Source organism: Sminthopsis crassicaudata, chromosome 2 (assembly GCF_048593235.1).
Source record: "Sminthopsis crassicaudata isolate SCR6 chromosome 2, ASM4859323v1, whole genome shotgun sequence".
NCBI lineage: Eukaryota > Metazoa > Chordata > Mammalia > Dasyuromorphia > Dasyuridae > Sminthopsis > Sminthopsis crassicaudata.
In genome coordinates, this window is record NC_133618.1 from 256945917 (window position 1) to 256972631 (window position 26715).

At 44.8% G+C, this 26715-nt stretch overlaps 1 protein-coding gene across 1 annotated transcript in view; it reads right to left on the reverse strand.

Moving 5' to 3' along the window:
* Window positions 1-2761: 2761 nt before the first annotated feature.
* Window positions 2762-26715, reverse strand: part of NSMF (NMDA receptor synaptonuclear signaling and neuronal migration factor) — a 35222-nt gene continuing 11268 nt past the window's right edge. The window contains exons 5-16 of the mRNA XM_074289005.1: window positions 24218-24223; window positions 23678-23746; window positions 21406-21458; window positions 20768-20857; window positions 19471-19595; window positions 19127-19210; window positions 9083-9116; window positions 8343-8413; window positions 8057-8136; window positions 7703-7805; window positions 7371-7446; window positions 2762-6650 (exon numbers count right to left, since the gene is read on the reverse strand). Of these exons, the coding sequence (XP_074145106.1) occupies window positions 6553-6650; window positions 7371-7446; window positions 7703-7805; window positions 8057-8136; window positions 8343-8413; window positions 9083-9116; window positions 19127-19210; window positions 19471-19595; window positions 20768-20857; window positions 21406-21458; window positions 23678-23746; window positions 24218-24223 (889 nt within the window). The 3' untranslated portion in view covers window positions 2762-6552. The remainder of the gene's footprint in view (window positions 6651-7370; window positions 7447-7702; window positions 7806-8056; window positions 8137-8342; window positions 8414-9082; window positions 9117-19126; window positions 19211-19470; window positions 19596-20767; window positions 20858-21405; window positions 21459-23677; window positions 23747-24217; window positions 24224-26715) is intronic.

A 26715-nucleotide genomic window follows, 5' to 3' on the forward strand; every position in this document is an offset into this window, starting at 1 on the left:
ACATATGTATATATGTGTATATATATATATATATACATATATATATATATATATAAATGCTTATTGACATGATCTGTGATCATGAATGTGAGCTCCCCCTTTGCAACAGCTTGATGCTATGGAAAGAACTCTAGCCCTGCCGATCATTAGCTGAATGATGGAGCAAATCTCTTCATCTTTTTCACGGTTTCCTCAGCTGTGAACTTTCCTCTATTATAAACTACAAACTTGTTGGTATTAAAAATTCTCCACAAATCCAGTTATCTTTCCCGACTTATTGTGCATTACTCTCTGTTCCCTACACTTACTCTATGTACTCTTTTTATGCATCTCATCCTCCCAATAGGATGTAGGTCCTTCAAGGCAGACAGATTTTCATTTTATCTTCCACTCCCAGCACAGTTGTTAGATCAGATTGGGGCTAACTGCAAGCACGAATTCACCCACACATGCACATAACTACCTGCCCTACTAGTCAAACCCTAAAGTATTTTGGAAATGCGAGCTTTTCACATTAAACTATAAATTTTTCTATGAAATCAACTTTTTCTGTTAGAAAACGTTACTTCTGCACTATAAGCAAACCTTTGTACCTAACTCAGGGAGCCAGCCCAGGTGTAAGGGACGGGGGTGGGGTGGGGGGGAGTAGGGGGATGGAGTGTGGGGACTAGGGCAAAGAAAGGAAAGAAGTTGATTCTGTTTTCCACTTTCTTCAATGCCTTCATTGGCAACACCCTGTGGCTGCTCTCTCTAAAAGAAAGGATTCCAAATTTGAGCTCGGCTCGCTGGAGCCCTGCTGAGATTGGTCCTTTGTCTCTCTAAAGTGGAAAAATAAACTATGACCACCTTCAGACTAATCCTGGGCAGCTCTAGAGCCAAGGTCCCGTCGTTCCTCCAAGCTTTTTTCCCTTCTTAGGAAGCAGGAAACAGGATTAAAGTTTTTGCTAGGGTTTATTAGAGCAGCAGAAGAGTTTTCAGGCCAAGTTTATGACCTAGTTGAGCTTTATTTGTGTGTGGGGAATGTATACGGAGGACAATGAGGCTGTACTGTATGCCTGTTTTATGGAAACCGGAGCACAATTCAGAGCTAGACCCGATTACAGAAGTGGGTTGTTTGCTCTTTACAAACACCGTTAGTCACATCTATCCTTTATTTGATACCTCCATTGTCGTAGGGAACACACTCCCAAGGATAAGATTGCTCCCGATAGGGAAGCACGATTTATTTTACCACACAGGTTCTAGGAACGTGCAAAATAAGACCTGCCTGAATGGCCATGCTGGGTAGGAGATGAGTGGTGGGGCCATAAAGGGCTCATCTGGGAGCAAAAGCGAGTCTGTCTGGTTGATAGTCCTTGCCATCTCCTGATCGAGTGTCCTGCCCATGTGGATGCACATGCACGCACACACACACTTTGGCTCAAAGGAGTAATCTAACCTGTTCAGAGCATCTATTATTTCTCAACCTCGGATCTATGGCTCTTCCACCTCTACTCCCACAGTGTGGTCCTGCCCGGCCTGGCTCCTCAAAGTATCTCCGCTGTGCCCCTGGCCATTCTGTTGTGACCCTTTGCTCAGCTGTGTGCCTGTCCTTTCCAGCCAGCCAAGTGCTAGTTGGCCGTGAAATCCCGCCCCACTGTGCCCTTCTCTATTCCATTCTTTATTGGTTCCTCTCCTGAAGCCTTCTCACTGACTCCAGTTTGGGCACTGAAATGGCCCCCACATCCTTTGGATCCTTTGGATCAGGATGAGCGAGACCCCCAGAATGAGAATAGCCTCTTCTCTTTCCTTCAAGAATCTCCTGATGCTGGTCCCTTCCACCCTCTCCTGGGCCTTCCATCCATATGTTAGCAGCAAGAGCTCTGCCCTCGACATTGTAGGGAAAACAAGAACAAAGCACTTGTCTAAGAGGGGGGTGTTACATATCCAGGGGGCTTGGGAAATCAGAATGACAGAGGAGTAGTGCCTAAGAGCCTGGGTCAAGAGGCCTAGGTGAGTTCCCAGTTCTGCTGCCAAGGGACCTTGACAAGCCACAACCTCCCTGGGCCTCAGTTTTTTCGCCAGGACAAAAAGGGGGATTGGCCTAGATGATCTCTAAGGATCCTGCAACACCTGAATCTTATAATCCTAGGCTAGTGACAAGAAAGAGGGACATCAGAACTGGAGCTAATCCTAGAAGGCCACCTGCAAGGGGTGGGCTTTGAGTGACACATTGGAGAAGCGCAACAGGAACATGGTTTATCGGTGGGGAACAGAGAACATCTGAAGATTGCTCTTGACCTAAACTCCTCAGCTTTTGTGGCTCCTTAGATGCCACCAGATCCTTCCTCCTCAGCTCAGCATTTGAGGTCTTACTGGCCTTTCCCTTGACAGTGTACAGTCTCTCATATCCCCTAGGCACATTCTTTTTGAGGCTGGAGTTAAGTGACTTGCCCAGGGTCACACAGCTAGGAAGTGTTAAGTGTCTGAGACCAGATTTGAACTCGGGTCCTCCTGAATTCAGGGCTGGTGCTCTATCCACTGCGCCCCCTAGCTGCCCCCCAGGCACATTCTGATCACCCAATAGTCTGGGTCCTCCCCTTCCCCAAAAAGCAGATCTATGTTCACCTCCTCCAGGGAGCCTTCAAGTTTCTCTATTATTTTCCTCCAATCCCAGGCCTTTGGAATACAGCTATCAATATTAGCCCCTACTTGTTGGAGCATTTCTTCCTAAGTGGTGTCCAAAAGAGCACTAGATCGAAAAAAAGAAGACAGGTTCAAATATAAGCTTTTCCCCTCTGGGCTTTGGTTTACTTATCTATTAAACTGGATTAATGATATTTGTAATCCTTTCTCACAGGGACTCAATGTTCGGTTAAATTAGGTTAATATTTGCAATACTCTCTCACAGGGACTTAGTTTTCCTATTAAATTGGGATAACAATACTTTATATTATCTCACAGGATTGGTATGAAAAAGAACCTTATAATCCTAACAGTAGCTTAAAAACTGTATGTTTCTGGCTCATCCTGCTTGACTATAGTCCTGAGCCAAGATATAGACCCCTGGTCCTTCCTGGGTTGGGTCCTGCTTTCACTTCCTATGCCGAGTGCCAATATGCCAGTGTCCCATGGCCTTGTCCCACCTCATCTCCCGGAGACTAGCAAGCTTCCCCAGCAAGATGAATGCTGGGATGGGTTCTTCTCCAGAGGCATAAAAGATTGTGCCCAGTGTTCGGAGTTGGTGGGTCACTGTAGAGAGGTCTTGGGGCTTCTGGGCTTCCTGGAGAGGGCTATTCAAGTCTTCTCCGAGCTAGAGTGGCCTGGAGGAAGGCTCTTGTCTCCAAGCTCTGAGTCTCACTGGGGGCAGGAGGGAGATAGAGATAAAACAGCTTCAGGACTGAAGATGGATGTCTCAGGAGCATCAAATAACACAATTCCCAGAGTTCTTAAACCTGGGATGTTGCATAAATACACGCAGATGCACATGGATGTGCCTCCTTCTACACCATCTTCCTTGATAATCTCATTCACTTCTTTGGCTGCAACCATACAAGTGACTTCAAAATCTAAATCTTTACCCCTCCCCCCCTCCGATTTCTCTCTTTTGAGCTCTAGGTACATATCTCCAAAAGCTTCAAACTCAAACTTATCTCACCTTTTTTTTCTCAAACAGGTTCCTCCTTTTGACATCACTGTTACTGTCACCCATCCTACTATACTTATAACTTCTGAATAATCTTTGATTCTTTCCTCTCCCTCACCATTTATATCCCAACTCTTCTCAGTGCTCTCCGAGCACTTCTCACATGTCTTCCCTGTTCACTAATTTCATTGCTACTATCCTAGAATCTGCTTTAAATGTCGTCCAATAGTTATTGCAATGGACACCCTCATTCTCTGTTTCCTTGCTTATCTTTCATAACATTGCCATCAGAGTAACCTTCCTTACACATTGATGTGTTAATGCTGCTCCTCGGTTCACAATTCTTTTCAAGGGCTCCCTATTATCAGCTTGTTAAATTCAAATTCCTTTGCTTGGCGTGTTGCGCTACCTTTTCAGCAGTATCTCATTATTTCCCTCCTTATATATTGTGCTTCAGAGAAATTGTATTCCTCTCTACTCTTGGTCTTTCTGAGCCTGGAATGCCTTCCTTTATTTTTTCCACCTGTTGAAATTCTATTCTTTCTTTAAATATGACCTCCTAATAACTTTCTCATGTCCTCCTCCCCCGCTCCCCCCGCCCCGATTTTGATCTTTTCCCTTGGAATTCAGAGTGCTTAGTTTTATCATTACATTGCACTTCTGTAATACTAAGTATTTCAGTTACCCATCTCTTCGTCTCACCCCACTCTCAAATGTGGATTATAACTCTCCAGAGAAGCACAGTACTCGGCATCTAGTAGGTGCTTAATGAATGCTTGTTGTATTGTACACACAGTCATACACACTCACTCCCTTAGTACCAGGAAACATTGTGAAATAAGGACAAAGAGGGGTTGGGCTTTGCCTACCCCTCATACATCGTCTTGAGGGAGAGAGATGAAGGGGCATTGAGGAACTTCCCCCCCATGACCAGAAACAAACCAGGCCAGTCGCCTACCACAGATCGGAGTGTGTCTGCTGTGTATGTAGGTTGGGCTGGAAGGTCATGAAATCAAGGTCAGGTGAAATCAGGGATGGGAGAGATTGCAGGGCGAGGAGGCTGAAGCCAGGTCTTGAGAGGAGGTTGATTGTAGGTGGAATGGGACGAGGGAGAGAGAAGTTCTCTTATAGAGGAGAAACAGTAGGAGGGCACTGGGGGTAGATCTAGATAGAGGGCATATGGGGATTTCCAAACCCAGCGTGGCTTCCGAGGGCTACTTCCTCCAGGAAAATCACAGACAGACTCGAGGGAAGGGAGAAGACAGAAGATAGGGACAGAATTCCTGAGGAAACAGAGAGGGATCTAGCTCCAGCATAGAGGAGATCGTGTGTCAGGGTTTAATGTGGCATCTCTCTCAATAATATCATACACTGTCCTGGCCCCGGGGCGCCAACCCCACCCACAGCAGCAACATAGCTCCACTATGAAATAAATGGTCCTGAAGAATTAGGACGCCACGAGGTGCCGAGAAGCTCAGGCCCTTCCTCGTTTCCGGCCAAACTAAGTCTGTGTTCTCTGGCTTCCCCTAACTTTGAAGAGGCGACACACAGGCCTCCCTCTCCCCCGGGGTTCCAGGCATCCTCCGTGGAAGTTCTGGGGCCTCCTCCGGACCTGAAACGTCTCCTCTGAGGCCGCATCAAACCCAGGACCCCAGCTTCCTGGAACCAGAGCCACGGAACCTGCTTACTTCTTCCTCAGCAAAAGGAGCCAGAGAGGGCCAGAGAAATGCAAGAAATGCAAAACTCAACAGCCACAAAGCTCTCTGGGCCAACCTTGTCAAGTAATAAAAGTTGTTAGGCTGGCAGCTCCTTCTCGGAGGTTACCGAAGTACTTAAGTAAATACATCTCCCCATGCAGCCAGGAGGTTCAGCCCTGTGCTACTCAAAGGACCACATCCTCTTGGGACAAACAGCCTCAATAAGCTTCTGATGAGGGGCTGGGGCTTCCTGCCCCAGCCGCAGCCCAGGGGAAGTTAAGCAAACCTCAGGCGTATGGCCTTCTACAAGTAGTGGAGGAGAGGTCAATTCTATAGGGAGGAATAAAAGCACATATGATGAGTGCCAGGTACCTTTAGGGTCATATATGCAAGAAATCAGGCTCCTGTGGACCTCAGGGCCAAGTACAGGGGGAAATGTCACCCTCTGGTCACTCTTAGGGCCACACAGACAAGAAATAGACTCTGGCTACCCTCAGGGCCAGGCACATAGAAACCAGACTCCAGCTGCTCTTGGGACTAGGCACAGAGAACAGAGCCGCCAGCGACAAGGAAACCACGTTGCTGGTGATTAAATATGTCTATAGAAGATATATCACTATCCTGAATATACTGTCTAGCAGACTGGAACGCTTCAACTACTGGTGAGTTACCTTAACTAATTAAATAGCATTTTGCGCTTTTAAATCCCTTTAGTGGTTAAAAAAGTGCACTTATTTTCTATGAAACCTACAGGAGTCAAAGCTTCTGCTTCCAAATGTTTCAGGCCCTTGTGGATCTCCAGCTGAGGCCTGGTCTGGCCTCCAAATTTTCTTGGGGGCCAAGTTTAACTTCCTGAAAGGAAGAGAGTCTCTCCCTGCTCTACCTGGTGGGCCCCGAGAGCCCACTGTTAGTTAGTGCAGACGTTGGGTTGGTTCTATAAGAAAACCTGAGCTCTGGAACGTCTGGGGAGGACCTGAGGCAAATTCTGAGCAGGAGACACCAAAAACAACCTAGCCCCGAACGGGCACAGTGCAGCCCCTCCTCGGTGACCCCCTTGGGCCTGTTCTGCCACGGGGCCTCTCCACAACCTCCTCTGGACTCCACGAGGCCGGAGGGCACCTGCCGGGCCCTGACCAGGCCATCCAGAAAACAAAGTGTCTCGATCAGTGGCTGTCGAGGGGGATGGTGGGCAGCTAGGCAGCAGGCGGTCTAGGGGCTCCTTGTCCAGCCTCACAAGATGTCATCGTAGTCAAGCAGCTTGGAATGCTGGCGCGTCTTCCAGAGACGGTACAGCCGGAAGTCAAAGTATGTTTCGATCATCTGTTTGCCTAAGCGGGAGGGACGGTAAAGGGGAAGGGTTAGCCTGGGAACGTGGAGGGGCTATGGCTGAGAAATCTCTCCCACTTGCACAGGAGCCGACAGAAAATAGCGACCTAGAGACTGGAGGAAGATTCACTTCAATGGAAATCAGAAGTTGGGTCAACTCAAGGAGACCTTAGCGAACAAAACGTCCCCTGTGGGGAACAGCAGACTCTTCTCGAGGGGCCTGACGTCATGGGCACCCTGTTGAGAGGAGGTTGTGGCTCTCTAGACGGTTTATGCTAGTTGGGTTCAGCCATCCTGGGACAAAAGGACCCTCCCTCCCTCATTCCCCCAGATTATAATGAGCTTCTGGCCCCAAGGAGGGATGGGGAGGGGTTGCAAGGGGGAGGAATATCACAGTGACTGGCCCCGGAGGTGGGACACCCCCATGTGCAGCATGGGTCTGGAAGAGGAAGTTGTGGCAATGGAGCACACAGTCCTTCCCCCTTGATGTGGACACCTGGAGCTGGAGGATGTTCCACCCTATTTACTGTTCGAGGTCCTCTCTAGATCTCTCTGAAATGGAGCAAGGAAGGGCCCGATCAGTGTCAGCAAACCAGGGATGGGTACCAAAAAGGCGCCTTCTCCTCATCCTCGGAGGCCACTGGACATCCACTGGTCCCCCTCCCCCTCCCATGACACTCTACCTGGCTTTGGCCAAGGCTGGGATCATCCTGGGGCCTCACCTTGTGCTGACAACTCCAGAGGAGACTCGAAGGCCACCCTGTTGGGCATCATGAGCGTCTTGAGATTCTGAAACAGCTACAAGGAGAGGAACGGGTGTGTGAGTGGCTGCCTGGACTGCAGGAGCCAGGAACACCTGCCAGCCCGCCCCTCCTTCCAGACACAGTCTTCTATTTGGGTTCTCCCTGGGATCTAGGGGTTCCTGGAGTGAGAAGGTCTTTAAGGTGGGGAGTCAGGGTTCTTCACCCTTTCCTTATTAGGATTGCTCAGTTATAAGATATCTCTAGGGTCTGCAGTCAAGGATCAGGGTTCCTGGTGGAGGGGAAAGCCTCACCTTCTCCCCATTGGGGTTCCCTAGGATGTAACAGCCCATGATGTGGATGATGTTTGGTTCCGGGTTCACCTTGCTCATGAGACGACTCAAGCGCTTCCAAAAGCTGCCATAGGGGAAAGAAAGCTTGTCTCTGGATCCAGGCGCTTACACCCAGATCAGAGCTCTGGTCTCCCTCCCCATGCTAGGGGAAGGTCCCTTCAGGCACCAGCCATAAGAGTGAGAGAAATGCAGTTTACAACATCAAGCAAGGGTGAAGGGTGAGGTAAGGAAGAGGGTGGGGAGGGGACCTGGGCTATACTCAGGGTTTGTGGGGGAGGCAATGTGAAAAAGATGGGGCAACTGAGCCACACTCACTGAATCATGTCTTCTTCCTTTTCCACTTTGGCAAATGTGGCTACTTTGTTCTTGAGTAGGTAGAGATGACCTGGGCCACCCTGTAGGGGGTAGGGACAATGATGGAGGGACAGATTTTAGAGCCCAGATCGTCTGAGGATTAGAGCACCAACCTCCCCCCTAACTCAACACATACAAACATACATAGACATGCTCAAAAGTAGCATCCTTCCCACATACACATGGCTAGGAGGAGTTCTCACCCCTGGGAACACAGATGGGCAAGAGCTCTAGGTGGAGTAGTTACCTGACAGAAGATCAGCATCTTCCAGATCTTGGCCCCTTTGTGGTAAATATTCAGCTTCTTCTCAATCTCCTCTGAGTAAGGAAAGGAATCCTCAGACTTGATTTTCACCTGGCACTCTTCCCAAAGTTCTATCCCTCCATCCCACCTTCCCACTTCCAGAAGACGGTAACATAGGTTCCTTTTGCCCAGGCTGGGAAGGGAGAACTTTGGGCCATATAAGGCCTATGAAATCGTTTGTATAATGATGAATGTGAAAATATGTATGGAAGAATTGCGCATGTTTAACATATATTGGATTACTTGCTGTCTGGGGAACGGGAAAAAAGGAAGAAAAATTTGGAACACAGAATTCTGCAAGAGTGAATGTTGAAAACTATTTTTACATATATTTTGAAAGTAAAAAACTATTATTTAAAAATTATTTGCATAATCAACCACAGGAAATGATGACCTGAAGATTAGTTTTAACAACCTTCTACTGCTCGAGTTCTATAAGTAAATAATTTTGTATGGCTGGCAAGTAATGTTATAAATATCCAAATGGCCCTGGGCAGAAAAAAGGTCAAAGCAGCATGGGAATAGGGACAGACTCTGGATTTGAACACTTGAAACCTCTTCTGAGGGAAGAGGCAAGTAGGGACTCTAGGGTCTCCTTTTTGCTTGGGAGGGCGGGGCAGAGAGAGGTTCTGGTCTCTAGATCCCTTCTCGGCTGGAGGGAGGGGAAGGGAACATAGCCATACCCAAGATGTCCTCAAAGGTTGCATGCTCATGATCCTGGAAAGGAAGGAAAGAGCAGAATTAGTTCTATCCCAATAAACACTTTCAATTTAGTTATCTGTGCTTTTTCTTATCCTTTTACTAGACTGTGAGGCCATTGAGGGCAGGGACCTTATATAATCCAAGCTTTGTATCTCCCTTGGCATAGGGTACAGTATCTTGTGTACTACATTTCAATACCTCACACTAGAGGAAGCTTTAGAAGTCATCTAATCATAGGATCATATCATGGATTCTCAACTGTAAGGAGGCCATCTAGGCCTTGTTTTACCAATGGGAAACTGAGATCAAGAGGACTTCAATGAGTTGTCTGCCCAGGTAGTACCAACCCAGCTCCTCTATCCTGCACTTCCCTCATTTCAAGGACCTGTGATTTTATCAGGGTTGTGGGCACCTTAGTTGATGCTGTAATTGAACCACCCTAATAATGAAATTCTGAATTTATTTCCTCAGTTAGCCCGGAATTTATTGCAGAGCCAGTGTAGGAAGTCTTTTAGGCTCAGTAAAGCCTGCCAGAGACTGACTTCCATTGGTAGAGCCTCCATGTCAGAGGGAGGCACAAAGGATGTTAGTGGACAGTTCTTCACGAAATAGGGGCTAATCTTCGACTTTTCACTCTCACCCATGAATTCAAACAGTTGCCGATTCTTGTCATTGCTACATTCACATCTCCCGTCTGTACCCCCTCTCCCCTGCTTCTCCATTCATACAGCTACCATTTTAGTCCAAGGTCTCATCCTTTTTGGTCTAGATTATTGAAAAAGAAGGAATGGAAACCAAGGAGATGCCCATCAATTGGGAAACTGCTGAATAAGTTATAGTATATGAATTGATGGACTACTATTGTGCTATAAAAATGATGAGCCAGGCACATTTCAGAAAAACATGCCAAGAATTACATAAGCTTGATGCAGAGTGAAGTAAGCAGAATCAGAATATTATACAGCACTATTGTACAATGATCAGCTGTGAATGACTTCACTCTTCTCAGCAATACAATGATCCAAGACAATTCCAAAGGATTAATGATGAAAAATATAATCCACATTAAAAGAATGAACTGATTAAGTTTGAATACAGATTGAAGAATACTATTTTCACTTGATTTTTTCTTTTGGTCTATTTTTTCTTTCATAATATGATTAATATGAAAATATGATTTACATGATTTTATGTGTGTGTATAGGTATGTATATGTGTGTGTATGTATTTCCTAGATCAAACTGCTTACTGTCTTAGGGAGAGAAGAAAGGAGGGAGAAAATGTGGAACTTAACATTTTTAAAAATGAATGTTAAAAATTGTCTTTACGTGTAATCTGAAAAACTAAAATACTGCTAGATTATTGCAATAGCCTTTTTTTTTTTCAGAGGCAATTGGAGTTAAAGTGACTTAGACAATAGCCTTTTAATTGATCTCCTGGACTTGTTTCTTCCTACTTCAATCTATTCTATACACAAATATCAAAGTGATTTTCCTTAAGCACAGATCTGATCATGTCACTTTCCTACTTCAGTACCTCCCTATTACTTCTTGGATCAAATATAAATTTAGCTTTTCACAAACATCCCGACCTATCTTTCCAGACTCAATGGACTTTGCTTTCCATCCTATACTCGCTGATCTAGTCAAACTAGCCTCTCTGTTCTTCACTCACAAGACTTTATGCCTGGAATACTCTTTCTTTAGCCTTACCTTATAGGATCTCTCTCTTCAAAATTCAGCTCAAACATCATCTTCCATAGGAAACCTTTCCTGGTTTCTAATTGCTAGTATTCTCCTTTCCAAATTGCCTTGTATTCAACTCTGCTGTGTTTATTATATTTATTCTGCATATACTTTACATATATGTTATGTGTACATTTTTGTGTCTCCTCCATTAGAAGGTAAGCTCTTTGAGATTAGGGATTACTTTACTCTTTGTACCTCTAAAGTCTGGAGCAGTACCTGACATGTAGTAATTACATAATTAGTAAATGTTTGTTTTTTTTATTTTTTCCCTAATCTTTAATTGAAATTTCCTTCAATTATAAAGTTAAGGAAACTCCAACATTAATAACAATAGCTAATATTTACATTGCACAGTGTGTTATGTACTGTACTATATGCTATATTTCACTGTGCTAAACAGTGTATAATTATAACTTTTTATTTGATCCTTATAACAACCCTGAGAGGGCAGGGCTATGATTATCCCCATTTTACAGACGGGAAAACTGAAGTAGTTATAGCTTAAGCGACTTGTCCAGGATCACACAGCTAGAAGTATCTGAGGCTGGATTTGAACTCATGTCCTCCTGACTGCACTTCCTATCAGGCAGCAACAGCCCTTCAGAAAGGGTCTATTAATCAACAGATTTGGGGGCTCAAAGTGTCAAGTTCAAATTTTGATTTTTCTATTCTTCTGTGTGACATACGTTTCTCAGCTGTATAATGGGAGGGTGGGGGGCTGTAAACCACAGCAGTGCTTTTTAACCTGTGGGCTACAGACCATGGATAGATTTTAGGATGTCCATAAAATTTAATGGGAAAAAAATCAGACTATGGAAGATCTGATCCTGATTTAAACCCTATAAAATCCTTGCCAGTCTCTTTTTGAGTTGAGGTGCTGCGATGTCAGCAACAACTCTGTGAAACAGAGAGTGTAAAAATTATCATCCTCATTTTAGAAATGAGGAAACCAAGAAAAAGGTTTGCCTTCTGTGAACTTCAGGGAGAGCTGTGGCAGATTGAATTACTCATCCTTGTTATCTTGTCACTGCTGTTGCACTTACTGGCTGGTGTTTTTCCCTATCTGTCCCTGGGTGGCAGGAAGGGAGGCTGGGGAGTCAGTGATTAAGAAAGGCAAGAGGACTGGAGAAGCCCAAACCTACTGTGAAGCAGGAGCCATCCAAGTTGTTCAAGTGGCTGAGATGCTGATCAGATAGAAAATGAAAGAGAGGGAAAAGGCCATTCTCTGGGCAAGGGTCATGGACAGTCACGCCCAGCTATTTAGGCAAAAGGGAACTTTTATTTATCCCTATGTTGAATGCCCATAGAAGTATAGAATCTCAGAATCAAAAAAGACCTCAAGTTTTCCTTCTCTAATCTAAATCTTACAACATCCTTGATAAGCGATCCTCTAACCACCAATGGAAGACTTCCAGTGAAGGGAAATCTAAAACATCCTAACATAGCACCAACTATTTTTGGATAGTGCTAATTTTCTTTACATTTAGTGACTCCCATTTAGTCTTCCTAGCTCTTATCCTCTGGACCAAGCAAAAAACAATTTGAATCCCTCCTTCTGAATGACAGTCATTCAAATAGTGAAGACAGCCACTGTATCACCCACTTCTTTCTCCCAAGTCTTTTCTTTTGTAAACTAAGCACCTCAAGTCTTTTAACTCTGGAGTTCTTAACCTTTTTTAATGTCACGGACCCCCATGCTAGTCTGGTGAAACCTATGAATCTCTTCTCAGAAGAGTTCTCAGAACAAACCTGTGAAGTCTTCAGAGCAATTCTCAGACCAAGATTTCCCATACTGACTGTGCAGTGAACTATGGGGGCTGCCCACTTAAGGAAATAAATTCAGAGAGTATCATCACAGTGGTTCAATTAATACAACTTTAAAAGATCATTAAGATGCAGAAGGATGAAGGAATGATTTTAAATATGAAAAAATATATAGAATAACAAGGGAAACTAATTATATTAAATATAATTGTCAAAATATATTTTTTAAAGTTCACAGATCCCCTAGAAATCTATCATCAATAGTATCCCAGATTAAGAACCCCTACTTTAAAAAATTTAATGTCTACTTTTTAACTGATTGTCACATGGCATGGCCTCTGGTCCCTTCCCCACATTAATTTCCCAACTCAGATATGCTACCACTTGTCAATGCGCTCACCAAGGGCAGTGCTATAATGTACTCTTCTTATCTAGATGTGATTTGCCCAGCACAGAATACTACAGGCTTATCCTTTAGAGAGTTTCTCTTTAGCTCTAGACATGTGGTTCTCTTGATGTAGCCTGGGATAACATCAGCATCAGCCTTTTTTTTTTTTTTGTAATTTACTATTGATTTCGGCTGAGTTTTCAGTTCACTAAAACTCAGATCTTTTTTCATATGAACTGCTGCCTAGCCAGACTTCTACCATCCTATATCTGTGCGATTAAAAATTTAAACCCAAGAATGTGACTTTACATTTATCTTTATAAATTTTATCCTCTTAGATTGGTTTATTGTTCTAGCTTGTAGGAATCTCATTGGATCCTGGTATTGTCATCCAATGCACTGATAAGCAAGTTATTTATACCATCACAAGTATTGATTAAAAAAAAAGGGTGAACATCAGGAGGCCAAGGGCAGATCCCTAAACATCCCTCTTTGTTAAAATACATTAATGGCTTGAGTCTTGTCATTCATTATTCCAAGTTCAACTAATTATAGTTCATCAGGCCTATGCCTTCCCATTTTATCCATGAGCACAAGAGACTTTGTCAAATGCCTTACTGGAAATCCAAGTATTCTATGGATATAGCATTTTCCTGATCTAAATAACCCTGTTTTTTTTTTTTTTTAATGAAGTTAGTTTGGTAAAGCCTGTCTTGATGAAGATACACCAGTTCAGAAATCATTCTTTGCTTTCCTGAATGCTCCAAATCATCCATTTGATAATAGCAAAATATTGCTAGGAACTAACAGCAAGTTCACTTTCCTATACTTTTTCTTTCTTTTTGAAAACTGTGATATTTTCTTATTTCCAGTCTTATGGAAGCTTCCCTGTTCCTGTTCCATGATATTCTAGAGATCTCTGAAATCACTTTTGCCAGTTCTTTCAATTCCATCAGATAACATGATTTGAACATGTTGAAGGCTGCTAGCTGCTCTCTAATCATGGCACTTATCTAGGCCTTTACTTCTGTATTAATTATTTTGGTTCTATCCTTTTTAATTCTAATATTGCTGGTAGACAAAACAGAAGCAAAATATCTGTTATCCACTATGATCCACTGGTGCATTAGTTCCATTCCTTGATTGATATTCCTCTCGTGCCCAACTAAGTTAAAAAGCAATTTTGCACTTACTACATATATATTATTATTAGATACTTCAGCTATTATTTTTATAGGATTCTGTCACTTTTAAAATTCTTTGCTACATGTCCTTGCTACCATGTTTCATTGTTGTTCAGTTATTGTCAAGTTGTGTCCAACTCTTTATAATCCCATTTGGAGTTTTTTTGGCAAAGATACTGGAGTAGTTTGCCACTTCCTTTTGAAAAGACTGAGGCAAAAGGGGTTAAGGGATTTGCCCAGACTTAATTAGTCTAAGGTGAGATGTAAACTTCCTGATTGCAGGCCCAGTGCTCTATCCACCAGGCCAGCTACCTACCCTTCCATCTTTGGTATTTGTCTTTTAAAAATCTAAGCTGATGAATATATTGCAAATGTATCCACATTAGATTCCATCTGAACCTCTCTTCTCTTTCTGTTGGTAAGCTCATTAGTTCCCATGGATTCACTTTTCATCTCTAGGCAGATAACTTCCCAGTCTATATAGTCAACACCAATAATCTCTTTTCTAACCTTTAGTCTCATATAACTATCATTAAGCATCCTCACTTGCACATTACATACATCTCAGACCCAAACAACTTGGTACCGTGGGAAGAGCAATGGATTCAGAGTTAGAGCACCCGAGTTCAAATCTCAGATCTGCCACCATGGTCCTGAGCACGTCATTAAAACTTCAGTTTCTGCATCTCTAAAGTGGGGGGGGGTGTGGTACTGGATGACTTCTAATGATGTAACTAAGCTGCACACTGAGGATGAAACTGTACCATACGCTCACTATACGAAACTTGTAGTATGATTCACTGAGACCAAATTACTATATTAACGAATCTATGAAATTTAGGATTATAGACTGAGAGCTGGAAGGGACCTCAGGGGTTGTCTCATGTAAATCATTCATTTTATAGATGACATGTACAAAACTAAATCCTCTCCCAAAAACCATTCTTTCTTTTAATTTAGCTGTTTCTGTTGATGGCACACCATTCTTCAAGTTACCCAGATTCACAAGTTGATGTGATCCTTTATTTTTCCTCCCTTCTTTTCCCCATATCCAATCCAGTCAGAAGCTGAGTTTTGTTGAGCTTAACTCTACATTCTTTTTTTTTTTTTCACCCTTTCCTCATTCAACATCCATGTTAGTTCAAGTTTTTGTTACCACAAACTTGGACTATTTCAATAACTTTCTAATTGGTCTCCTTCCTTCCAGTTTCTTCCTCTCCAATTCATCCTGTACACATGTACACAGCAGCCAAATTCATGTTCAATTTCTAATCTAATCTAAATATATTATTCAGCTCTCCCTATTGTCTATGGAGCAAAATAAAAATCCTTACTTTGGCATTTAAGGCATTTATACAATATGCTTCCATCTACCTTCTTAATTTTATGTCATATTCCTTCCCTCCATGAATATTTCATTTCTAATCAAACTGGCGTGCTAGGTGTTCCTCCTACATGATATTCCATCTTTTTGCTTCTGTACCTTTGAGTATGTGGTCCTTTCTGGTTGGAATGTACTCCCCTTCCTCATTTCTCCCTCACACTATCTGTGGTTTCTTTCAAAGCACAGATCAGAATTGGGTTCAGATCAGTAGTTTCCCTGGAGTAGGGCAACTAGGAGTGGTAGTGAGCCTACCAGGGTGTAGAAAAGGAAGTATAGGCCTGCATTAAGCCGTTCATTTTGGCTTCCCCAACATGTAATAATAATAAGGGTGGGAATTAGGGTTGTTTCAAATAGGACATGACAGATGTCCAGGTAGTTGGAGTTTCCCATTGTTATTTTATCATGCTAAATCAATGATTTGCTTCCTGAGTAGTGTACTCCCTGACAGTATTGTTTCTATCTCTGCTGACTCTTATTTGAATGCCTTCCATCACGCTTCTCTCTCTACTTACCCTTCCACATATTTCACATAAACTGTGGGGATTAGTAGATAGAGCACTGTATTGGGAATTAAGAAGCCCCTAATTTGAATACTGCCTCAGACAAATACTAGCTCTGAAAGCCTAGGCAAAGCATTTAATGTCTCCCAGCCTCAATGGATTTTAAGTGTTGTTTTGAGAATCAAGTGAGACAATTTTTGTAAAGCACTTTAAAAACCTCAAATGATTTTGTTTTCATCTTTTCCCATGGGGTTTAGATAGATACAGTCTTGGGTCAAGTCATTATTCTATTATTATTTTACCTTTTGAAAATGAAATTATAATTTTGACAAATCAAACATATTAGCTTTTCTGCCCCTGAATAAGAGAAAGTTTGATGTTTTTTGGATTGCTGAACATATAAATAGAATAACTCCTTTTTGTAATTGAAAATGAGACTGATAGAATCTCATCCTCTACATCTTTAGTATAACGCCATTTAGTACAAGACAACAGAGATGACATATCTTGTTCTCACATGATTTTGATATCTTTGACCAGAAGTGTATGTTTTGAGATCTTTTTGTTTCTTGTGGCCTGGAAATAATGAATTTGGGATAGTGACATCTAACAAAAACATTTAAAAAAATAAATCAATGTTATGTCTAGATTATTATAAGTTCAATCTGTGAGTTTATTGACTGGATTCTCAAAGGTATTTTGAGGAAGTTTGTTGTTTGTTGGTACTTGGTATTTGAAAAATGTACTTTTGATATATAATTCTAGCCGTCAGCTGATGAAGTCTCTGATAGGTGCTAAATATTTACAGTTTTTGATGCCGTGCTACACCACTCTCATCATTTCCCAACCTACATTGGTCATTAGGTCTGGGTTCCTTAAGGATATCCTTTATACTTTTCTAGTATAGTTTCTAGTTTCTAGTTAGAATTATTTGGCTCTGAACTGTCATTATAATTCCTTCAATTTTCACAAACTCAAATGACTCAAGTCATTTGTTCAGTGTTTTAACTGAACTCATTCAGATGTTGCCCATGAAGGATCTTTTAATGATTTTCATTGTTTTATAGTCTCTGTCTGGAAGTAGGCCACTTTTCACTATATCTGACAAATTCAATGGTATTTACCTGTCAGTGGCTTTTACTATTGTTCATAGTAAAATAGTGATGTCTAATTATTTCTTTCTTCTTTTTTTTTTTTTTTTTTTTTTTTTTTTTGGCTGAGGCCATTGGGGTTAAGTGACTTGCCCAGGGTCACACAGCTAGGAAGGGTTAAGTGTCTGAGACCAGATTTGAACTTGGGTCCTCCTGAATTCAAGGCTGGTGCTCTATCCACTGCGCCACCTAGATTGCCCTAGCTGTCTGATTATTTCTAAAGTGTTTCTGTAGGTTTTTTTTTTTTTTAACCTGTCCATCATAGGCTCGCAAATATTATTTAAGTTTCTTTTGAACAAAGTGTGTATGTCTTTCTAGAGGCATATTCCATCCATATATGTCATCCCATCAGGTCTCATTATTAACTACAAAGCCAAAATTGTCTCATTTTGTCTATAAATATTTGAAATTATTAGTTTTGTCACTAATTCTCTTCTTGGATATTGTTTCCTGTGAATTCTTAGTCCTTGCTATTGGTATTTCTCTCTCTCTCTCTTATACTTGTTATTCTTTATGGCAGCTGGCTTGGTTGATATGAAAAGATTTTTCCTCCCTTTTTTCTAATTTTGTGCTTAACAAGAGTGCCTAGCACAGAGTATTAAGCACAGGTGGGTAATAAATATTTATTGGCTCATTTACTAATTGTTCAAATTTGTAGACTTTAGGCAAATATATATTTTACCAGCGCTTTTTAGATACACTCTATTCCTGACCAAGACCCCCTCATTCTTATGTTTTTAAGCCATGGTCTAAAATTCAAATCCCATTCTTGGAAACCATCTTAACTAGCTGCTCACTTTTCAAATCCGTCTTTTCCCGCTGAAGTCTCTATGATTTTGCCCTTAGTTTCTGCTTTTTTTTTTTTTCCCCCAAGGATTTCAAAATTATCAGCAATCCTTTTTCTAGGTTACAGTGTGATGAGGTAGAGTGCTAGAGTTGAGGATATGGGTTTGAATTATAGTTCTTCCATTTATGACTTGTGAGACATTGGACAAATCGTTTCATTTGTCTGGGCCTTCCTTGCCCACAAAACGTGGAAACTGGACTATATGACCTATAAGGTCCTTTCTATCTTTGAACCTATGATCTGAAGGCTAAAGATACAGCCAATTTTTTAAAATATAAAAACTATTTCTCAGAAAAGATTCTTCATTTTGATATGAATCACCAGGAAGAGTTAGTCTCACTGGCCAAGATTTTCCAGACTTGACAAATTTGGGTGGTCTCTGCCTTGTCTCATATACATACAGAGACCCCTAGTCAGGCCCAGGTTGACAACTTCTTTCCATTGGTGGATTATTTCTGAATTTGTATATTCTCTCTTCCCTTGTGAATAAAACTTAGAAAATGTATTTTGTGGTCTAAAGAAGGAGAAGAGAGAAGTGGAAGTGGAAACTAGGATTCAAGATAATAGGATTCAAGGGCAGTAAAGGTAGATAATAATTAGATATATAGACTTCCAAGCCCAGGAAGCCAGATAGATTTAGGTGTCAGGAGACTTAGAGCCTCAAATTAGGGTTCAGAGATCAAAGACATTTAGAGGATAGTGAAAACAATAACGTGGGAGGCAAAGGCCCCTGCTTTGGCTTTAAGGAGGAAGTGGGATCTCTGGGAAGATGAAGAAGTAAATTAAGACTCAGGGATGACTCCTGAAAAACAGAAAGTCCAAGTGTGGATAATTCAGGATTCAGGATTATATCCCTTATAATGAGCACATAAATGTGCTCCCATCTTTAACCAAAGGGAAAACAGGAATAAAAGGTCATGACTGTCAGAGAAATACAAGCAAGCAAATTAAGTTTTTCCATGTCTTCCAATTACAACACAATTAGTACTTTTTTCTCCATGGAATAGTGGAACTGAAGGATTACAGCAAAACTGTGGAGAGCGGGGAGTAAATACTCACGTAGAGGATGGGGATGATGGATGGGTCGTCCCTGCGGATGATGGTTGGGATATACTCGGCTTTGGGAACCTTGGAGGATATGAGCTGAGGAGCAAGAGAAGAGCAGTTGGAGTGACCAAGCCGCAAGAGAAAAGATGTCCCAGGAGAGAAGTGGAGCTTTACCACCAGATCATCACCTTCCTCCCCCCTCCCTCTGGGAGCTGGCTGGAGAGATCACAAACTGGGCCAAAGCCTCTCTTTGGTGGGGCTGGAGCAGACATACCCTGAGGAGTGGGACCCTCGTTCTAAGCCCTGGGGAACTGCTGGGGGAAACTGGGCCAGTGCCAGCACATCTAGGCCCTCACCATGACCTTGGGGGGGATGAAGTCCTCAAAATCACACGCCACAGCTTCCTGTTCTTTCTCAGTCTCCCAGTCCAGGTCTTCGAGGTCCTCATCCAGAGTGCAGCAGGAGTTCTGGAGATCATGGCCTTGGGGGGAAAGGACCTGGTCAAACCAGCTCTGAGGTGTTGACCTTTCTGAGGGTGGGGGTGGGGTGAGGCCTGTCCCCAAACTGGGTTGGGACACACATTAGAAAACATGACAGTGTTCTGAAATTGAGCTTGCATCCGACACTCATCCCATTTATCACATCCCCACCCCCACTTCAAGGGGCAACTGGGGTGGGGCAGGTATGTCTCCCTTCTACAGATGGTGAGACAGGAGCCACCTTCTTCAGAATTCTAGAGCATTGCAGTCTGAAGGGCCCTTAGAGATCATCTAAGCAAACTTTAAGAAACAGGCCCAGGGAGGAAAGTCATTTGCAACATCCCAAAGTCAGTCATTGGCAGAGTGGGGCCTAGAGCCTAGCCTTCCCACTCCTAGGTTCCCTCCCTACTGTAACACGCTGTTTTTTGTACGGCTCAGGAGAGTCAAATGTGTCCCCTCGTCTCATGCTGGGTGTGTGCCCACAGCTTCAAGGCTGGTCTGCTTGGGTTAGCCCCCTTTCGTATCGGGCAACCCTGCAGCCTGCAGACCCCCAGTGACTGGGGGAAGCAGCATCGGCGTGAGATGATGGTAAATTTCCTAGCCCCAGCCCCGCATAGCAGCCCCACCCCACCCAGCAGCGGCTTAGCCCCTGCCCAGCTCAGCTTGGCCATCCCCCCGCTCAGGGGAAGTATCCCCCCCATTGTTGCTTAGTGGGGGTGGGTAGGAGGGCTGGGAGCCGGGGCTTTGAGGACCGAGAAGGCCTGCTGCTTTTCAGGTTAAGGGCTTCCCGGCTGGAGCCAGCCCCGAAGGCAGAGGGCAAAGATCTTTCCTTGATTTCTTCCAGGGCAAGGATGGGTAGGTGGGAGAGAGAAGCATAGGATTCCCAGCAGTTAAGGAAGGAGGGGTAGAAAGGGGTTCACCACCAGTTCTGCACGAGTAGCGGGAAGTTCCAAAGTGGCTTTTTGTTTCTGCTGCTCCGTCTTGTCCCTGTGCTCTCTTCCTGTCTTTCCCTTCCCTCTCTCACCTTGTCCTTGCTGTCTCTCTGTTCTTCTCTCCCCCTCACACTTCTCTTTCCCTCTCTCTGCACCCATGTACTTTAGAATGAGGGAAAGTGGGCAGGTCTCATCTGATGGTTACTGTCTGTCCTGTCAGGGGTCTAGAGCCTGGAACCTACTGTCTCGGGAGTCGTGGAAGGAGTCGGTTTTGATGGGGGTGGGGTCGCTCCAGGACCGGCTGAAGCTCCGCTCTCGACGCTCAGCAAAGGCTGCAGTGGAAGCAAAACGGGGGGAATTAGCAGGAGCAGGAGCGGAGGCCCAGTGTAGGCAGTGCACTTGGCTTTGGGCAGTGTCTGGGTGGTCCCAGAGTCAAACCTAGACCTTCTTGGGGCCACTGTCTTGGTTTCTGGGTTCCAGGGTCTCAATCACCGAGACCTGTGCACTTCATTAAGATGGCTTCGAAATCCTGGGCTGTGTCTGTTCCTGGGGATGCAGGGGTGGGGTGGGAGCTAACAGCCTTGGAAGCAGCTTGGTCTCGGAGGGCTGAGCTATCCAGTTAGGGCCTTGGCTCCCTTTGCTTCCTCTCCAGGGCCGGGCCTCCGGGTCTGAGCCTGGGCCAGGGGGTGGCACTCACTGCCCGGCTAGTCTGTCAGCAAGCAGCATGCAAAGCACGTTTATCCAGGCAAGCCAGGCTCCGTCAGCAGGTGGCAGTGGCCTCCCCCCACCCCCAACCAGCGGTTGTCTGTCGGGGTGTTGAGGGGAGGCTGACCTCCATCTTAGGAATGCCATCCCCACTAGCCCCCTCTCCCGGCCTTACTTTGGGCTTTCACACGCCGGCTGCCCACCATTCGCAGATGCTTCCGGAAATTCCTGGCAGGAGAAGCAGAAACCAGGGTGCCATAAGGGGGGAAGTTCTGTGACAGGGGTCTTAGAACAACAGGGTGGGGTGGGGTGGGGTGGGGATTGCCCAATCTCCATGGCCTGACTGAAGCCATCTGTCCATCTGTCATCCATCCGCCTGTCTGACCACCCATGTGGCCATCAGTCTGCCTGTGCAATCCATCTGTTAATCTGTCCACATTTCTAGGAGCCCCGGGGAGGAAGACGGGGGGAGCCATGACACAGGATGGGGGAACAACTAGCCAAAGCGTGTTGAACCACAGAGCCGATGGTGGGTGACAGCACGCACACAATCTAATGGTGAACTCATCCTTTTTCTTCCCAAACAACGCCCCCCTTCAGATCTGCCTGTTCCTGTCAGTGGTCCCTGACCCACCTCTAATTCCTCCCACTCCCAATCACTCTGGCTCAAAACCCCAGCATCCTCTGAGATTCCTCCCTTTTCTATGGCAACTATCCCTTCACCATACTCTCTAGATCCCTCCCTTATTATAGCATCCCCCGTGTGGCCATCTAGACCATGTCTCCAACCTCTAGCCTCTCCAGTCCCTCTTATGTCACTGTCAGAATTATCTTTCTAATGCCTCCTCCTTGCTTAAAACCTTCAGTGGCTGTAGAGTGTTCACAAGATCACTGTCCCAGAATTCCAGGCTCTGCACAAGGTAGATGGGGCTTTACCCAGCTGGTCTTCTCTCACTTTACTTCCCTTTGGACTCTCGCTGGCCCTTGGACAAGCCAGCTCCTGCCTCCCCGGCCCCCATCCTGGCTTCCTGAAATGCCTTCCTTTTCCCTTTGGTGAATTCAGATCTTAATTCTTCTTCAGGTTACGGATATCCTCCACAGCTCACTTCCACTTCCCCTATATTGTGTAGGAACTGTGACCCTCGCCTGACTCTGCCTAATTCTGCAGATCACTCTGTGAAATCTGTGTTCTGAGTTTCCAAGAGCAGAACTGGGTAGATTTAGTTAGAGACTGACAGATGACTAAGGCAGCAGGGGATGGGGCATTTGAAGGCCCCATGCCTTTGAGCTCACTGTCTGGCCTAGAACTAGCTTGCTCCCCAGGCTGGGCAGTAGAGATGGCCAGAGATTCTCAGAAGGAAAGGTCAGAATTGCTCTTGTGCTCCTTGGGGGTGGGAGTGGGGGAGAGCAGGAGAAATGATGTGTTTAAAAGCTAAGTTCCTCATCTAGGGAGAGGAATCCACTGTGTCAGCCATATGCTTTACCTCCCTCTAAGACATATGTAGGTTTTCTTATATAGATAGCTATAGGGCCAAGAATTTAGGCCGTAGCTCATATTTATATGATCTACCTTTTGGGTATAAGTCCCTCAGATAGAGACCTTGAAATTCTTCCTACTCCTACTATTGGATCACTATTTAGGAAGTTTTAACTCCCAGTTCCCCTCAAATCATACTATGGCCCATAATAGCACATGAATGCATACAAGGAATGATGAACCATGTAGTTATATTAGGCTCAAGTCCATGCTGAGGCTTTGATTTTCTAGCCACTTGGGGCCACAGAGGCAGTCGTCCTAATTGGTTATGTTTATCCTTCTCGAATTCTAAGAAGATCCTAGAATCTGTTTTCCCCCTAGACATTAATGCTCTGTCTCTAAGTAAAAGAAGCCAAGATAGCTGGGCAGCTGGGCAGCTGGTCCGCTAGTTGATGCTGCTCAGGCTGAGGGATAACCTGGAGTCTGTATTTTCTGCAGAGAAAGGCCCTCCCTAGGACATAGCTTTGGGCCCCTGCAGAAGACCTGAGAGATCTTGCTACTTCCTAGAAGTGGTTCTGTCTGGGAACAGAAAATGTCTGTCCAGTCAAGATCCTGGGGTTCAGAGGGGTGGCCTTGTGGAAATATTGGTAGGAGGTCCTCAGCAGCCCTTTTCCTCCAGTTATTTATATAATTCACTCTCTAGGGTCACAGAGTTAGTCCCTGTTAGCCACTGACAGCTTTCTGCCCCCCTCCAATGTCCTGAATCTTTGTAAAGTGCTATTGTGAACTTTTTGACCAACCGACCAAGAAGCTCCCGAGGCAGAGTGTGGTCAAAGGGGACTTTGTAGCCAGCCCCCATCCTCCCACTCCATTAGATCTGCCTGTCTCCCTCATGACCACAGCACAAACAGGAGACAAGACTCTGGACAGGGGTGGACACCATGGGCTGGCTGTAGCTGCCAGGCCCTACCTCTGGATTACGGCTGCGGAATCATTCTCTCGTTTCCGGCGCTTCCTCTCAGCGTAGCCCCTGAACACCCTGAGAAACCACGGCATGTCATTAACCCCCTGGGTCGCCCAGCACGCAGAACAGCACACAGACAGAGGCACATATTCCCAGCAAAGTGGACGACAAGAAGGGACTAGTGCAGGCCAGAGCAAAGGTGAGGAACTGTCTGCACAGCACATGGGAGAGCGACTAGGAACTCAGGGAAAGCAGAAAAGGGGGCTCCCAGCTCCTCCTGCCTCTGAGCCTGCCCCCCAACTAGCAGACTGTCTATCCATCCCCCAGCGGGGCCTTGTGCTGCATGGGGGGGGGACTCCTAGTCCCTTCCACCACACCACCTCTTCAGGGACTCCTGATCTCAGGGCCCAGCCCCCAAACTCCACTGAAGACAGCCTGGTCAGCCCAAGCTGTGGAAAGGCAAAAGTGGTTTCCCCAGGAACGCGAGGAACCACCAAGAGGCATCAGAGACACTTACAACACACAAAGGGGGACGTGTCTACTTACGAGATGCTGGAGCCACAGGCGAGCAGGAAGGAAGAGACAAAAGAGAAGAGGTGGTTAGTGGTTGTTACAACAGCGGCCCACCTCTAGTCCGGTCCTCCACTTCTCCTGAGCCACGGACCCTTCACTTGCAATAGCAAAGCTTACCACAGCCGGGAAAGGGCAGGGATGGTGGGCGAGCCCCGATCCCTTTGGGGTACCCAAATTCTAGGAACTCTGCTCTCAGAGGAAACAGAGGGGCAGAGGTCCCAAGGGCATGGCAAGCACTCATTTCAGGTCTGTCAGGGGCTGGCCCATATATGGGGAATGGTCTAGATGGCAGTGGCCAGGCCAACATTTCTGTTTGCCGGCTCGGGTGCTTTCACACGCAGCCACCTGATTTCCATGCACGAAATCAGCCTCTCCCTCCCCAAATGTTTCTAGAGCACTTTGTCCGGACAGATCCTTTGCCTCCATCATGCCTCTCGAATGATGCTTGTCTGTGGATGTGCAATAGACCACTCCTCTCCTCTCCCAGGACAATTCCCTTTTTCAGGGAAAGAACTGTTATTTTTATCATTGCACTTCTAGTGCCTAACATACAGTAGGCGCTTGAAACTTATTTGTTAGATCAAATTGCTAAATCCCTCTGTCTCCATTCCCTAGAGCTTTGCCGCTGGGTGACATTTTTAAAAGGATACAGGATGTCTGTACCCCAAAGGCTTATAAGCCAGCCATGGAGTACCAGTGGCATTTAGAAAGGCAAGACTCATTGCTAAAGGCGTCAATCCTGGGAATGATTCCTTATTTCTGAGCTCACTGTGGGCTCTCGCCCTGGGACCAATACCCATGGGGAGGGACTAAACAGAGCTGATCTATGGTCTGGAAAAACAGTGGCCAAGGAGAGAGACTGGTGTACCTCACTTGTGGCAAATTCCAGGTGAGAAAAAATGTGGAGTTAGACCAAGATAAATTAGGAGGTGATAATTAACAAGATTCCAAATGAATTCTCTGCAGGATACTTTACACATCAAATTGCTCCAATGTGTTTATTAAGGCAGTATTTGATTTATAGAAATCCAACTAACAAACAGGTTTTTCTGAAACCATCTGTTGTCTATTAACAAGGAGATTGAGGGTTTTCGTAATTCCCACCAGCAAAGGGATAGTTTATTGCTTCAGAGGGTAGTGAGCTCCTCATCTAAGAGATGTTTGTAGAGAGGGATCTCCTGTCATGGGCATAGGAGAAGCAACATCTGCCCAAGCCTGGAGGTCTGTATTAGACAGTCTTTGAGCCCCCTCCCAGCTGTAAACCTGACTGATGATATCGTTGATAGAGATGATGCTCTGGTGTCTGGGATGCTTGGCAGTTAGAGAAGAAGGTCTCTGGGGGGCAGGACGGAAATGTTGGACCAGGGCCAGCACAGTTATGCCCAGGTAGATACACATAGGTCCCTAACACTCACAGACAGGTGTTTACACACAGGTACACACACGGACAAGTACAGACATACAGCAACAAGCAGACATGCAAATACCGAACAGTAGTTTTATACACAAATACATTCAGGTACATGGCACGGGGTAGCTCACCACTTATTCATAGTTTAATCTGTACCTGTTAGACACAAACGTGGACATACATGCATCCATATAACCAAATGCACAGAGGTATAAGTAGAAGCAAGATACCCAGACATTCACAGTCAGATATACACAGTTAAGTAAGGATGGATACATATAATCCCCCAAGCAGTGAGGTACCCATTGACATGCAATCCCATATGTACATGTATAGACCCAAAGTCAGATAACATTCAGGTGGAAATGTAGTCAAATGCATACAGACAAAGAATGCAATCTGACAGACTGAGACACCCAGGCAGACAAAATCAAACCAACCTGTAGACAAATGTGCAGTGGGAAAGTTAGGCAGTCAGATCAATATTCAGAGATATGCAGACTAATTTCCTCTTCAACCCCATCCCTCAACACACACACACACACACACACACACACACACACACACACACACTCAGTGTTGCTTTCATCCCTGTAGTTTGCGTTAATTTGATTTCTTAGTGGGAGGAAAGAAACCTGGTTTGGTTGGGGGAGGAGAAGTCAGAGAGAGAGAGAGAGAGAGAGAGAGAGAGAGAGAGAGAGAGAGAGAGAGAGAGAGAGAGAGAGAGAGAGAGAGAGAGAGAGAGAGAGAGTGAGTTGGTCTTTAGGTAGAAATGTGTTTTGAGGAGGAGTCTGGAAGAAACCAATGAGCTCAGACCAGCTCTAGGATGCACATCTCTATCCAATCTCTGGGAAGGATGACTATTCCCATTTGGAGCCATGAGTGACTTAGGCCGGTCTGAAGAGAATCTGGATGATCAATGTGGATTCAGAGAAGCCCTAAGATGAGCTCAAGAAATTTATACCCAATCCTCCATCTACTTTCCCAAGCCTCCAGGTGAAAAAGAGGCCATTTCTTTTGCACATACAACTCTCCCCACCAACAATTGTTTTCCCATTAA